General features: G+C 39.8%; 2 protein-coding genes across 4 annotated transcripts in view; one reads left to right on the top strand and one right to left on the bottom strand.

Moving 5' to 3' along the window:
* The window catches only part of gdpd5b (glycerophosphodiester phosphodiesterase domain containing 5b), a 41,887-nt gene extending 39,746 nt beyond the window's left edge, over nt 1-2,141 (bottom strand). The window contains exon 1 of the mRNA XM_080502680.1: nt 2,073-2,141. The gene's annotated coding sequence lies outside the window, so the exon portion shown is untranslated. The remainder of the gene's footprint in view (nt 1-2,072) is intronic.
* Nucleotides 2,142-9,888: 7,747 nt separating this feature from the next.
* On the top strand, nt 9,889-13,717 carry serpinh1b (serpin peptidase inhibitor, clade H (heat shock protein 47), member 1b). 3 transcript variants are annotated; one of them, XM_080504191.1, is made up of 8 exons: nt 9,889-9,972; nt 10,448-10,682; nt 11,310-11,459; nt 11,620-11,812; nt 11,905-12,175; nt 12,277-12,375; nt 12,482-12,714; nt 12,814-13,717. In XM_080504191.1, exons 3-8 carry the CDS (start codon nt 11,341-11,343, stop codon nt 13,114-13,116), a joined length of 1,218 nt encoding a protein of 405 aa, XP_080360317.1. In that variant the 5' UTR covers nt 9,889-9,972; nt 10,448-10,682; nt 11,310-11,340; the 3' UTR covers nt 13,117-13,717. The 3 variants fall into 3 exon arrangements, with proteins under 3 accessions (XP_080360317.1, XP_080360318.1, XP_080360316.1); XM_080504192.1 differs by having other exon boundaries at nt 9,931-9,972; nt 10,651-10,682; XM_080504190.1 differs by having other exon boundaries at nt 9,939-10,682.
* The last annotated feature ends 1,186 nt before the right edge of the window (nt 13,718-14,903 follow it).

The raw sequence follows: 14,903 nt of genomic DNA, 5'->3' as shown, positions 1-14,903 counted from the left end.
CACAACTTCAGTTTCACACTCCTTCTGGATGAGTCTGCCCTGCTGACAGATCATTCACATGTGCCACTTCTGGTGTATGAAGATAAACATCATACATTACATCGCTACGTATTGTTGATGTCTTTTGGGCATGGGGTTTTTTTTTTTCCCTCACTTAGAATAAATCATTTAATGCTACAGCACAAAGACATAAAATAGGTATTAAGTGGCAGCTGTACAAACAGGGAATTGAAAATACAGATAGGAGTAGATCAATATTCCACTTAAAAAGGAAATTATAGTCAGCTGCACACATCTCCTCAGCAGCATAGCAACTGTCCTTTAAGTATATGTGCTTGAACCTTTAAAAAAAAACATCTAGCATACAACATACACTTACTGGACACAGTGAGTTAAAGCACCAATAACCAGTAAGTGGATTACTGCAGAGAACACAGTGCAGTGGAGTGTATTCCTCTCTGTTCTGACCTATTATATCTCCCATAATTCACCTGGTATTCTCTTAAAATAACCTTTTGAAATAAAGAGTGTTCTTCAAAAAAAAGGTCTGTTCGACAGCAAAGTACCATCATATATAAAATGGATCACACATAATGACACTCTCGTCCAACCAAAGAACGGTAAACTATACGTTATGTCACCATTTTCCCAGCCAACCTCAAAACGTTAGCCTTTGCACCAATCCTTCATCTGTAACGAGAGCAATCACAACTTCAAGAATAATGTTTATTCACGTGGCAGACAAGATGAGTCTCTGACCCGTGACCTATAAACATTTTCATATGGCTCGTTGCTCTGGAGCGCAGTTCTGCAGAATACTGAAGATTCCTTCGAGTTTAATCCCATAATGCATAGACAGCGCTGCAGAGGTCCACAAACACTGCATTCGTCACACTCCTCCCCAAGGCTACTTATTGAATTTATAGACAGAACCAGGCTTGCTTTTTAAAGCTTTAACTCATCTTCTATTGAGACTGGAACTAAACAGATTCTTTCCACAAAAGTAATCATTCATGGTATGTGCTCCGCAAATGAAGAGCATCTTCAACTCAACTCTACCTCGGAAGCATAAAGAAAATAGTGTTTACCTTAAAATCCACAGTCCGAAGACAGGTCATGGTGAAGATGACTAAACCTCCTCCGAAGCCCTGATGCACATATTGAACCAATTGCAATTGTACAGTCTACGTCATCTTTCTTGGAAGGCCTCTAAACCGTAAACATCCGAATAGCATTCATCATGAACCAAATAAACTTAATGGCTTCATGAATTATGCAAAGGGTAAAAGCAAAACCATACACACCTTCTTAAGCACATGGATAGAAGAGTAGTGAGACAGCTATCAGGCACCATGCAGGGAACATGTATTTCTTATTTTATGACGGACATAAAGTCACAGCAGTTCAGTTGTATGAATCTTCCCAAAGGGATATCACTTGGTTTCGTAGGCTACAACATCATGGGTGTGTCCCATGATTCAGTTCTGGATGTACATTAGAGCACCAATGAACAGTATGCCTTGAGATCAGGTATGGGGGGGGGGGGGGGGGGGGGGGCACCAAATTATTAAAACAATACTTCTGAGATTCTCTGTTGCCTGTAAAAAAAACAAAAAAAAACAATGCTAATACAAAATGTATTAAGGGAAGCAGGGATTCCTCATGTCAGGTGCTTTTTAACCACATGCTTGACTCATTGTTCCATTTGAACTGTAACAAGTATTTGTTCGGACACGTCCATCACTGTCAAGATTTTGTTTGTTTGTGGGAGGGGTTGAACATCTGTAGTCTGTGTGTTATTGCTTTCATGTGTTTAAACCAAAACAAATAAAGAATTATCAGTGAAGCTGAGGGAGGTCACCCATGGGCGTTATAGTTATTGGACTGAAATCCCCTCAGGGCAGCCCAAGAGAGAAGGTTTGTGGGAATCTTTTGATGAATATGAAGTATTTTCCCAGGGGGCACACCTGTGTTTAAGGTACGACGATCACTCACCTTTTTTTTTCTCCATTAAAAAAAAAAAATCCATCTTAAAGCGAAAGAAACGAGAAACAGATCGGAGTTTCACTCACCTGCCCAGGGAGCACTTTGTTCACTTTGCCCGGTAAAAGCAGTGACTTCTCCGTCCTCGACAGTCAAAAAAAAAGGTGGGGGGGGGGGGGGGGGGGGGGGGGTGGAGGTCAAGCTGTCTAAGATATGAAGTTAGAGGTTGCTGTGACGCCGAAAAGCTGAAGTTTATCAAGGAAAAGCACCGGAGAGGAGAGCGATCCGAGCGGACGGCGGGACGGTGTCAGTGGTTTCGGTCCAGCAGCAGAGAAAGTGAAGTACCGTTAGTCCGTCCGGCGGTGTGCCGGTTCTTCTCCCTCGGTCCTCCCGTGTCCGTGTGAGTGAGGATACATGTAGGCACACCGGCGGGGAGTGATACAGTGTCCTGAATGGTGGGAGGAGTGAGAGTCGCTCTTTGTATCTCCAGCCCTCCTGTACAGTCAAAGCGTCACCAGGCTGACTTTACTCCTGGTCGGCGCGTTCAGGGCGCGTCGGAAAAAGGAGTTTTTTCAACGGGACCGCTGCACGATTTGCGCTCCTCCAAATGAAAACTGCAAAATCTCACTGATTTCTTATAAATTCTGAAACCCATACAATTCTAGTTAATTCTAATTCTTTAGGTGAATTCATTCTATGGTAGATTATTGAACTGGGTTTTCAATTCAGTGCCCAATGGTACCCGTGTTGACCGAGTTAAAAAAAATCCTATGGGCATCTGAATGTAACCTAAATATATGTATTGTAAACCAGAGGTTATTACATCCAGATCAGATTGTCAGAAAGGGACAGCTTTATCACATTGAGTGTATTTAGGTAAAATGTGCAGATGCTCAGTGACATTTAAAAGAAAGAAAATATAATATATGCTTAAAATTGATAATTCACCCTTTTTCATTCAGCGAAATAGCAATCCTATTTAATTTTTCTAAACACTTTACCACTTTTTTCCAGATCCTAGATGACTATAGGGGAAGGCAGTGTACAGTATGGACAGAACACTAGTCCATCTTATTCATGGAACTACTGTATTTCTGTAACCTTCTCCAACACTTCTTATCCAGCTGTGTAAGAGAACCAAAGGTGAAACCTTGGAAAACACAAGGGTCGAAGTTTCGAACACTGCCCATGGGCTAAAAACCCTCAGCCATAACCATTACCAGGGTAACCTTGTGTAAAATATGAATTTATATTGTATATTGTACATTGTAATCTGCAATGATTTATTGAAAAATCACTGCAGATTACAATACAATAGATTGCAAGCAGAACTTATAACTTCTTCCTGAAACCAAAGCAGTTTTAGCATCAAAGCCATATTAAGAGGCTGGATTTGTGCTAATGTTATCCATGAAAACCGATTCACCTTCTCCAACATTAGTCTGCGGATTTCAGCTCTTCATGCAAATGAGCTAAATAAAGCAAATAGTGAAGCCAACTAATGAAATGTGAGATGCAACTAAATTGCCAATGGAGGATGCTGACATTTTAAAAGTGGTATGGCGTTTTCCCAACGATTTCTCTTTCTCTTTCACTTGAGCATTCGGTTGGTAGGTGATCTTAGGCCAACATATCAAAGAGATCCTGTGATTTACAGATGGCCTGCCTTCAACAAATGTTTTTGTTTTTTCCAGGCCAATCCCAATCCTGAAATGTATAGATCAAAATGGAAGATTGATTAGTGGATGTATTAAACATTGGAACTAAGCCATCACAGCCAGTTTCTAACCAGCTGCACACATTAAACAATACATTTTATACGTTACATGAATGCATGAGTTTCAATGGGAATGAGTTGTTTACCCATTAGAAGAGTTACGAACAATGAGATATTTTTATGTCTTTCTGCCGCAAAGCAGAATGACGAATCCCAGTATATATTGTGTTTGGGAACTGATGAATCACAATATTTATTATGCTTGGAGACTGTGTGAAATTGTTAGCGAGAGTGACAAGTCCCTGATATGTACATTTTTGGCAATTAAGTGCAATATTTTAACTTTCCAACAAATTTTAGAACAATTGCTTTTAATTTATTTATCTACATATGTATATATTTTGATCTTGAGCTAAGCGAAGAAGTTGCAGTTTTAAAAAAGGACTGTCCGTTCAATTGCATCACCAAGGAAACAGTACATCTGATGAAGATGGGAATGATGAGCTGTGCTTGGTTCTGTACAAGACATCTGGCATAGAAGAAAAAAATTAATGCAGATAATACACAACAGAAGCCATATTTTAGGTTTATTTATTTAATTATATCAGTGTTTCTGGTGTCTGTTTCACTGTTTTATATGATTCTTGCCCCCACTACCAAGCTGTTCCTTTTATTTCAAACACTTTGGCTGTTTTTTTTATTTCCAGGGGATCCACATGTTTAATTTTGCAGAGGTGCAACGTGAACAGTTGGGGCTTAAGAGCCTTGCTTGGAACGCCACAGTCATGAACTGGCAGCAATAGGATACAAATCAGCAAAAGTTTTTTCAGCCCTTCATCCATCTTACACAAAAATAATTCCTTTTAGGGGTTGCAACTGTAGAACCCATCTGACATTATGCAGCCGCACGTGCCTTGACACCTTCTGCATGTGCATGCACCCGTGGTGACGGAAAGGGAAATGATCCTCTCAGCAGGATTTCCATTGACATATATCCATGTTTGATGTACCTGACCCGGGCTTCCCTACTCATTTCTCCACAGGCGAGCATTAGTTGGCCCCCTCTTCTGCTGATCCTCTGTTTGAACTCCACCCATCTAAATGCTAACCAGTGATCACAGACAGGAAGAGTGGGGTGGCTGGTGGGAGTCTCCTTTGCAGGTGTTGTTAAATGATGAAGCTGGATCAGGGCAAAGTGCAATGCTTGAAAGGATGGAGAACTTGACAGATCAGTGACAAGCGTAACATTGACGAGTGTGTGAGAATAACAACACAGGCCATCAGACTGTGTCTCCTAAAGGTCAAAGCCACAGCTGGTTCTGACTTTGAAGGTTTGTTGACATTTCACAGAGTGGTAAGATCTGTACAGAGGTTTATTGTAAGGGAAACAAAGTGCAATAATTACAAAACCTACAAATATCTCAATTTAAATCAAAACTGTGGCTGTAAAATTATTCATCCAATACAACACTGTCCTAAAAGAGACAAGGTAAATACTGCAATGTTAGGTGCCACCATTTGACTATTGCATGTGTCAGTTTGGAATATTTATTATACTTAAAGAGACACTTTCCTTTTATAAGAATAAATTGTATAAATTCACTGTGAGGGAAGCAACTACTCTTTTTTTTCTCCCATAAAAACGTATTCCGTAGCCTTCCCCATAAATCTAAACTGTTTTTTCAAGATTATATTTGTTTGTGGAGCAAGTTGCGTTTCATTTTGTTGCTTTCTTCGCCATCTAGCGGTTATAAGTAGTAAATACAATGCAAAGTCAGCACCTTGATTGTAGAATAGAATAGAATAGAAAGACTACAAAAAGAAAATAATACAATAGAATAGAATAGAACCGTGTAAGAACTGTTAAAATGTTGAAAGACTATGTTCACAGCAGGGAAATGCAGTTTATAGCATCTCGTTGCAGCAATACACACGGATAAAGAAAAGAAGAAAAAAAAGCATTATTAACCATTCAAATTCTCGTCTTTTAGCAACATGTAATGTTGTTGATATCCTTCATTAAGGTTTAGCAACACCTCATCCCAACAGGTTATTAACCTCTTAAAGTTTACCAAATAATTGATACATTCTTATGGTGTTACCTCAAGCTCTCTTCCTGTGACAGAAAAAGCTGCTGACTCATCTGACACTTTTACATTTGCTTGGCTCTTTTTTTTCTCCCACGATTAAGCTTGCTATTAAAATGAGTCACCTCTCCTGTTTGGGCTTGTGTGGTGCTTATAGATCAAAAATTATAATTTCAATATTTTGTTCAATACGACAGTTATGTTAACCTAGAAATCAGTAATGGATTCTAATTGAGTTACAGAGATGCTGTATAGTATACCTTCCTTTTGAGTCAGTGTTGGAATGAGGGAATTTTTGAGGGGCTTTTGAAAAGAAAGGTAAATTGCCTTTTGCCTACATTTTGTATTCAATCACTCCAGACGTTTCAATGCACTTTACAGGACCAGTCACATTCACCCACTGGCAGACACACAATGACGCACACTGTCACACATCACTGGTGAAAGCTACCATGCACTGAACCATGGCCACTGTGAAATCTAATAAAAATGAATGACTTCAGGCTTTGTGGGAAATGAAAAATGCTTTATTATAACAGGATAGTTTCAAAGAGAGTTGAAAAAGCAGTGTTCTGCATGTCCACCACTCATATAACCAATGTACAGCAAAGTCTGTTCTCTGCATTTAACCCGTGCATAAGGAGTTGCAGGCAGCCGAGGACTTTTCTCAGTGATCCACAATGTTAACATGTTGGTGCTGAATTAAAACCTGCAAACCTCAAAACACTGGTTTGCTGCTCCAACCATTACACCACTGCTGCCATGCTCTACCGACTAAGATATCAGTTTCCTACCTTTCCTACCATTATATTTACCATTGACTTGGTATTGAATTAGCAAGTCAGTTTCAAAAAGATTGATTACCCCTGAATGTGTGAAAACTGGATGGTGAGCTTGTAATTGCATCAGGTGTGGTGGAAAATGCAGAATGATGCTAAAATGTGTACGATGGTCCTTAAAGCTGTTTTTCGTTTGAGATAGTTAATCGGAAACTAATCTAAAAACTAGAAAACATTGCATTGCCAAAGTATCGCTTTGTTGTTTGCCATCGTCAATTTGACTCCAAATGTGCACAAACTGATTAAAAGCTGTATCTGATTAAGTACCTGTCAGTACCCTAAAGCATGAAACTTAAAGTTGCATCATACAGCGTCACTGAAACTTTTCTCCAGTATTGCATCATGGTAGGCTGGACTTTTGCTTCCTTCACAGGGATCTTTGTGCACAAACTTTTTTTTGTCACTTGTGGAGTCTTGCTTTTTTTAGTTTGTGACGGAAGAAACACAGAATCTTGTCTTTTGTCTGAACGATGCAATCCGCCCCCTTTTTCCTCTTTAAGAAAAACAAACCAGGACTGCTTCAAACGTTCTCCAACTAGTTGAGTCTGTAATGGAATCAGTAACCGATGTGGAAAGTATTTTACAACAGACAAAAAAAAAAAAAACACAGCTGTGTTTAGAACAGGTTGTTGGCAGATGACGTTAATCTGATTTTATTTAAGGAACAAACACAGATAGTAGGACACTAAAATCACTCGACTTCCCTCTTTGTGTAAAAAAAAGCCCCACTTCTACGACATGCATCTGATCGCTTAGCTTTACAGAGCTCATTAAGCTCATAATAATCATTAATTTCTATTATTTGGCAATACTAAAAGACAGAATCCTGTTTGTGAACATTCTTGATGAAATCCCATAGCATGGAGTTGAAATGACCAGAGTTTACTCAGGAATGAAAGAGAAAATGAAGAACTACAACTTCTGGATGTCAGAGTAATGAAATGTTGCATGGGCTCTGGTCCTCAAATAGCATTACTCTGCTGTAGTTATGTAAGATTTGCTCCACCCTCTGAGGCTTTATACTCTTGTATCAGAATCTGTCTGGCTCCTTAATTTAGTGAAAGTGCTCCTTTATTTCACAGTGAGTGAAATGTTGTGTCGAAATGCACGTAGCACTTATATGAGGCTGAAACTAATTGAGAACAGTTTGAGAAGCTTTCCTGTACTCTCTCTGACACGTACATGTATGGTGTATATTTAACATTAAGATTATAACAGGATATATTCTTTGTGATTTTCTAGGTGAAGCATAATGATGACCTCAAGTGACCTTTCTAACCGTCTTCGTATGGAGCACTGTTCTTAGATGTGTTTTTTGTTTTTGTTGTTTTCACTGGAGTACATGTCAATGGCTCCTTGCAATATAATAATTGACTTAAAAGTATGACTTGCTTTCATGTGAATGTCACTTCCCTGCTTTCTCAGTCAAACATGTCTGTGCTTATGACCAACATTAGATGTGCACTTTAAGCTCAGCTATTATGAAAGACATTTAGCTGACAATAAGAGATGTGACCAGACTTGTTGGAGTCAGTCTGCCCATGCTGAGGAATTTCAGTGTGAAATGTGGCTTCTGGGCCTTTTTTCAGGTTGCCAACAAGGTGGTGTGTGTCTGTATATGTGAATGGGGTGCGGATAGAAATTCTTGGATACATTAACTTGTCTCCCAGGATATTTGAGACATTTACTATATACAATGCAATCAGAATACACCTCTTGTTGGACAGAATTAACTTTATTATGATTGTGTTTTTTTTATTTTATGAAGGCCTTTCAGACCTTCAACTTTCACCCAGAATCCTTGAGACACCTCCCCCAAGTAGTCACTTGGGGAAAAAAAAAAAAGACGAAAAGAAGCCACTCATCAGTTGGCATGCTGGGACAACTTGCAGAGAGCCGGAACGGATCAGGGATCAAGAGATTAAACTTTTGATGGAATTCCTTTTGGTAAAGATGAGTTCATGGCAAACACATGGAACCATCATTTAGTGTGTTTTGAGCTAAGTTTTAACTTGCACCGGCCCCGTCTGTCAATAGTTGATAGAATTCATGCAAACATATTGTTGACTTCTGTATGGTCTTCACAAGATATAAACTAAAGAATGAGAGCACCTTCGGGCACACGTTGTGCAACTTTTATATACAAATGCAGGCTATGATAGAATTCTAATGGTGATGCTAAATGTATTTTAGATGTCCACAGATTTCTATAGAACAAATGTGCTTTATTCAGTTGTGCTGGTGAAAGGAAAATAGTACATTAGCCTTTGATATCAGGGACAATCACCTCCATGTTCTAGAAATTTCCCATTAAGCATACTGAACCTGAATCTGATCAATGTGCCCTCATGAAGCTCTCCAGAAAGCCTGATGAATATTGCAACCACTCAAGAACACACAAAACAGAGATTCCACAACTGTGACAGGAAAATACTCGGCCAAAGTCAATTTTGCACTGATTTCCACTAGAATGGGTATCTCGTTTTTGCATTAAAACATGTTCTTATACAAGTTTAAAGAGGAGTTCTGGGACACAAAAGGTTTTATGACAGTAATCTGCCATAACACCCCCCATCCTACAGGAACCCTGAAAGGACCTGCTGAGTTGGAAATACGTGGCACTCTGGTGGGAGTGATGGGGGCAGGGCTTCTATGAGGCAGGAAAGAACCCTACTGTATTAAGCTGCAAAGTTCAGAATAGGTCTGACTCATCCACAGTTTTACAATATAATGCCACATAAGCAACAACAAATGAAATGTTAAAATTTTGGAAGCAATGTTCCCATTCCGTGATATCCTGTTTCTTTGAATTATGAGAAAGGTTGGTTTCCAAACCAATGTATTTTGTACCAAAAAGGGAAAAACAGCAATGATCTATAACTTTTAAAGGCAGCAATAAAAAACAAAGAGAGAGATTTTCTAATTTACAATAAAATGCTGCATGTAGTCATTAGTTGTTACATGTGATGAAACCCAGTGTGAAGATTGAGTCAGCCAAGTAGTATAGGACCCTGAATATTTCTTCTAAATCTGTAAACAAATCTGACCAGGAATCAGATTTTCTGATTCTGTCGGGCTGCCTGTGTTGGTCAGAATACTTTGAAACAGACCCCAGACCAGCACTGAGGATCCAGTTTCAGCCCTTCCAGCCTCCATCCCACCCTGTGATGTCAAGAGGGGGGATGTCCAACTTCTCAACTTCCTGAGCAAAGGGAAACACCCTCATTTGAATAACCCATTCCCACTTCTAGAAAGTTCTCTCCGGGGCTATAAAGAGCAAGGAAGTAAGTCACAGTTACTTTTCCAGGACACCACTCAGAGGCAAAACCTTGCAAATCTGCGCCAGGTAAGGATTAAAACACAGTCTTCTTTGTGGAAAGATTGTAGAGGGTGAATGGACTGGTTTGGTTTGTTGTTGTTGTTGTTGTTGTTTTATGGCTTTAAGTAGCAGTTCAGCTTTTCTCCATTTTTGACCTGTCTGAAAGCTGATGCTGTTGTTATTGCTCATGAGCTGACAAGTAGATTTTCAGAGATTATTTGACATCATTCCAAACCCAGAATTTTATGTTAAAAATAAATTACAGCTTATTAGAGCATGATGATTGTAATCTTTGCAGTTTGCCTTTTACCAGCTTTTTAAAATGCATTCAGTTCTTCGAGTTATATACAACTGTTGCATGTGCAGCCAAATCAAATCTAAGTTTTTAAACTAGGATTAGCATGATTTGTGTGAGATTCAAGTCTGTTCTTCACCTCTTATGTAAGTCTACTGTGGCACATCTGATTGGATGGAGTTTTTTTCCCCCCCCTGCCTCCCACAGAACCAATGAAAAAGGTTTGTGTATCAGATTTGGAGGGAATGATCAGCGTGAGCAACTTCATATTATGTCTTCTAAAACTGGAAAACGACATGGAGAATCTTCACAAATAAGACTACATATACAGGATTTGACCTGTATGAGCCGATGTATATTTTTCACTGTCTGGTGTACAGTGATCACTACATAAACCTTTTGTCTTTCAGAATGAAAATCACAGACATCAAAACATCTGAAGGTATCCAAACATGAAAGTGATTTCTGCTTGATCATAAACCATGCAAATACGTAGATGCAGACTACATTTGTCTGTAAAAGAAACAGGATGCCAGTACAGCCCAAGGCCATGTGTTTGTGCCCTTTGTGTGAACAATTGATCGGATGCTGGCACACACCCTTTCCTGGGTCATAAGATGACTCTCCGCCACGGACAGAATATGTATATCACATGTGATGTGGGTGAAAAAAATGTCGTTTTGTGACATCTTGTGAGATGTGTGTTGTGTAACAGTTTGCATTACTCGATCACGCACAAATAATGAAAGGCATCAAAATTCAACCTTCAGCTTCACTTAAAGGGAAAGAGATGCTTTTGGTGCACAGCTGAGCCTCTGGCTACTGCTGATGTGGCAAGGAAAATGTCTGCCTCAATCCTGGGGGCGTTTCCAAGCTTCTTTGTGGGCCGAGCCAACTCTGCCTTGCCTCTCCAATTTCAAATCCTGAGCACAGACTCTTCCCTGGCATTTTCTTTCTATGCTATCATTGAAATAAATGAACACATCTGTGGCTACAATTATGCTCTCCATAGTTGCTGAATGGTTTTGTTTAAACGACCTTGTTTGTTCTCTTTGTCTCTGCCTTGCAGGCTGCTGCTGCTGCCTCAAAAGACAATCAGGATGTGGATGACTAAAATGATTGCGCTTTGCCTGCTGGCTGTTGTGGCCTCTGCAGAGGACAAGAAGTTGAGCAGTCATGCCATCACACTGGCTGATAACAGTGCCGACCTGGCCTTTAGGTTTGTTTGTTTTTTTTAAATTATGTAGTCTGTGTTACAATTGTAGCAGATTCTTAACATGAAGGTACTGATTTTACTGAGTTCTCTGTTTTGATTGAAAGGTTGTTGGTGCAAGAGTACGAAACATATATATAGAATTTTTATTTTCTTTTTCATGTAGCCTCTACCACAACATGGCCAAGGAAAAAGGCACGGAGAACATTGTCATCTCTCCTGTGGTGGTGGCGTCCTCTCTGGGGATGGTAGCTCTCGGTGGTAAAGCCTCCACTGCCTCCCAAGTAAAAACTGTCCTCAGCGCTGACAAACTCAAGGATGAGCATCTGCATGCCGGCCTGTCAGAGCTCCTCTCAGAGGTGAGCAACATCCTCATTTACCATCCTGACTTGGGTCTGAATCTCAACCTGGAGCCTTAGAAGTCACATTTGTTTTTTTTGCTCTTTCCCAGGTGAGTGACGCCAAGAAACGTAACACCACCTGGAAGATCAACAACCGTCTCTATGGCCCCAGCTCTGTCTCCTTTGCTGATGAGTTTGTTAAGAACAGCAAGAAGCATTACAACTACGACCATTCAAAGATCAACTTCCGGGACAAGAGGAGTGCCGTGAACTCCATCAACGAGTGGGCAGCCAAGTCGACTGATGGGAAGCTGCCGGAGATCACAAAGGATGTGCAGAACCCCGATGGAGCCATGATTGTCAACGCCATGTTCTTTAAGCGTGAGTATCAGTATTGTCAAAGGGTAGGGATTTTCTCTCTTCCAAATGTTCATATGCATGTTTAACAGAATTCATTTTTATCATTTTGTTTTTCTCAACAGCTCACTGGGATGAGAAATTCCATGATAAAATGGTTGACCAACGTGGATTCCTGGTAACTCGCTCTTTCACAGTTGCTGTTCCCATGATGCACCGCACTGGTGAGATGTTCCTCATCATTTTCCTGATTAAATTTGAAATTGAAAATCAAATCTGGACACAAAATGGTTAAACTGTCATACAATGGGATTTTTACTCTATTGACAGGTCTTTATGACATCTACGATGACACGGAGAACAGAATCTATGCGCTGAACATGCCTCTCGGCCAGAAGCAGGCCTCCATGATAATCATCATGCCTTACCACCTGGAGCCCCTGGATCGCCTGGAGAAGCTCCTGACAAGGAAGCAGATGGACACTTGGGTCAGCAAGATGGAGAACAAAGCAGTGGCCATCTCCATACCCAGAATCTCTGTAGAAGTCAGTCATAACCTGCAGGTAAGTGGCAGCAATGTGATGGTTCAGTCACAAAAGAAGAAGAAAAAAAACTTAATCAGTGTCCACTTTTGTTGACCAAATCCTGTTTTCTGCTTTCAGAAACATCTGGCTGAGCTCGGTCTTACTGAGGCTGTGGACAAATCCAAGGCTGACCTGTCCAACATCTCCGGAAAGAAGGACCTGTATCTCTCAAACGTCTTCCACGCGTCGGCTCTGGAGTTGGATGTTGCGGGAAACCCATTCGATACCAACATCTTCGGCACAGAGAAGCTGAAGAACCCAAAACTTTTCTACGTCGATCACCCCTTCATTTTCCTGGTGAAAGACAACAAGACCAACTCCATCCTGTACATAGGGAGAGTGGTGAAGCCGAAAGGAGACAAGATGCGTGACGAGCTATAATGTCAGGAATCACGTTGGGTAGCTAATTTGTGAGATTATGGCAGGAAATTGTGTGCGCGTATGTGTGTGTAGATTTTGGCATGACTGTTACCTCAAGAACACAGTCCAATAGACAATTTGTGGACTGAATATCTGCGCTTGTTTATGTTGGAACAATAACATGTGAGTTAAATACCCCTTTGAGACATTCTTGGGCCACTGAAAAAAAATGCATGTTTATTTGTAATATCTATAAACAGCAACGTGCTTATATTAAGTATGATCTTTTTTCTTTTACACATTCCTTTTTTGCCTGTGTCTGCTCCACTACGACCTGAGTGCATTTTCTTGCAATATCTTTAATGTTTAAAGAAAAAAGATCTTTACACAAGCTTGGTTTATAGATCACTCTCACACCTTTCACCTTGATCAGCCTCCAGTCTGCACTGAATCGCTCCCCTGTGTGAGCTGAGCTGGCAGTGAAAGGGTGGTGATATATTTTCCTGCTTCAATTTTGTTCACTTGCCAACCACATCTCTACTATTGTAAGCATTTTCCACTGACGAAACTGTTGGAATTGTGTTACAGTGTGTTCATTTTTTTTTTTCAATAAAAAAATGTATCAAAATATCTGCGTGGCCATCATCTTTCGTGGACGTCCTAACGAAATGCAGTTTCCACAGATATGATACCATCCTGTGGATTTTGAGCCAGCCAGTGTGAACATCTCAGTTGGAAAAGGATAATGATCTTTCCAGCTGGCTGGAGCTCAAACAACACTCAGGTCTGGAATGCAGACGTTCTAACAACGAGGGTCCTTTCTTTAGATCACTAATCTGCCGGAGAAAACATCCATGGAATTTCTCTGGATCACCTCTACAAGTGACTGAATAATGTTCAAGTGACATTTTTATAGTTCAAGTGAGGTTTTATACGGATGACAGGCAGGTGCTGGCAGGCTAGATTACTACTGGACTGTAGGGATCTCATGGTAAGCAGAGTGCTTGAGCAGAACAAATGAGGTTTATATTAATGAGGGTTTTTTTTATTTTTTTTTTATTTGGCCTAATCCCATCCTTATCTTCAAATACATTTAAAAGTTTAATCTCTAAAATATGCAGTAGAGTGCAATCACATGGGAAAAAATATACTTTTGTCCTGAGCAGAGAAGGAAGCCGTTTGTGGAAAATGAAGGACTTTCAGCAGAGTCTTATGACGCCACCTTCTGGTCGACAAGAGTAAAAGTATCAGCTCGAGGAAAAATGAGGGCAAACGTCTGCGTACAAATAAAATAGTCATTTTATTTTCTCATATTTACATTAACTTTGTATTTTGCATTGCAGCAATACAGGACAGAAAAACAGCACAGCAGTTACACAATTTACGTGGATCTGATGGAAATAAGCACGACTTAAATAAGCTTCAACAACTGCATAATGGGGTTTATGAAAAATGGTCTCAAAGTAAAATTGGCAGACGTTTGTTCAGTTGTTCCATGAATATTAAAAACCACTTAATAATTTAAGTCTGAACCAAAAAGCAGACAATCAAAAATATATACATTATAATTCATTATATGTATTATTTATCCTATCTATTATGTTTTATATCTATAATGAACAAAAGTGATCGTGCATATTTAAAGTGTTATTCTTCAATCAAAAGATATCGTATCATCTGAACAGAGGATAGAGCTGTTTAGATTTAGCACATCTGTCACATATCAGAATTTCCTATGGAAATCAAAATATGCACTTGATGCAAACTTGCTACAATGTTACACTGTTGAGCAACCGGAAGAAGAAAAC

This window comes from Blennius ocellaris, assembly GCF_963422515.1.
Source record: "Blennius ocellaris genome assembly, chromosome: 2".
Classification (NCBI taxonomy): Eukaryota; Metazoa; Chordata; class Actinopteri; order Blenniiformes; family Blenniidae; genus Blennius; species Blennius ocellaris.
The sequence above is the reverse complement of the archived record's forward strand: the minus strand, read 5'-3'. Positions and strand labels throughout refer to the sequence as shown.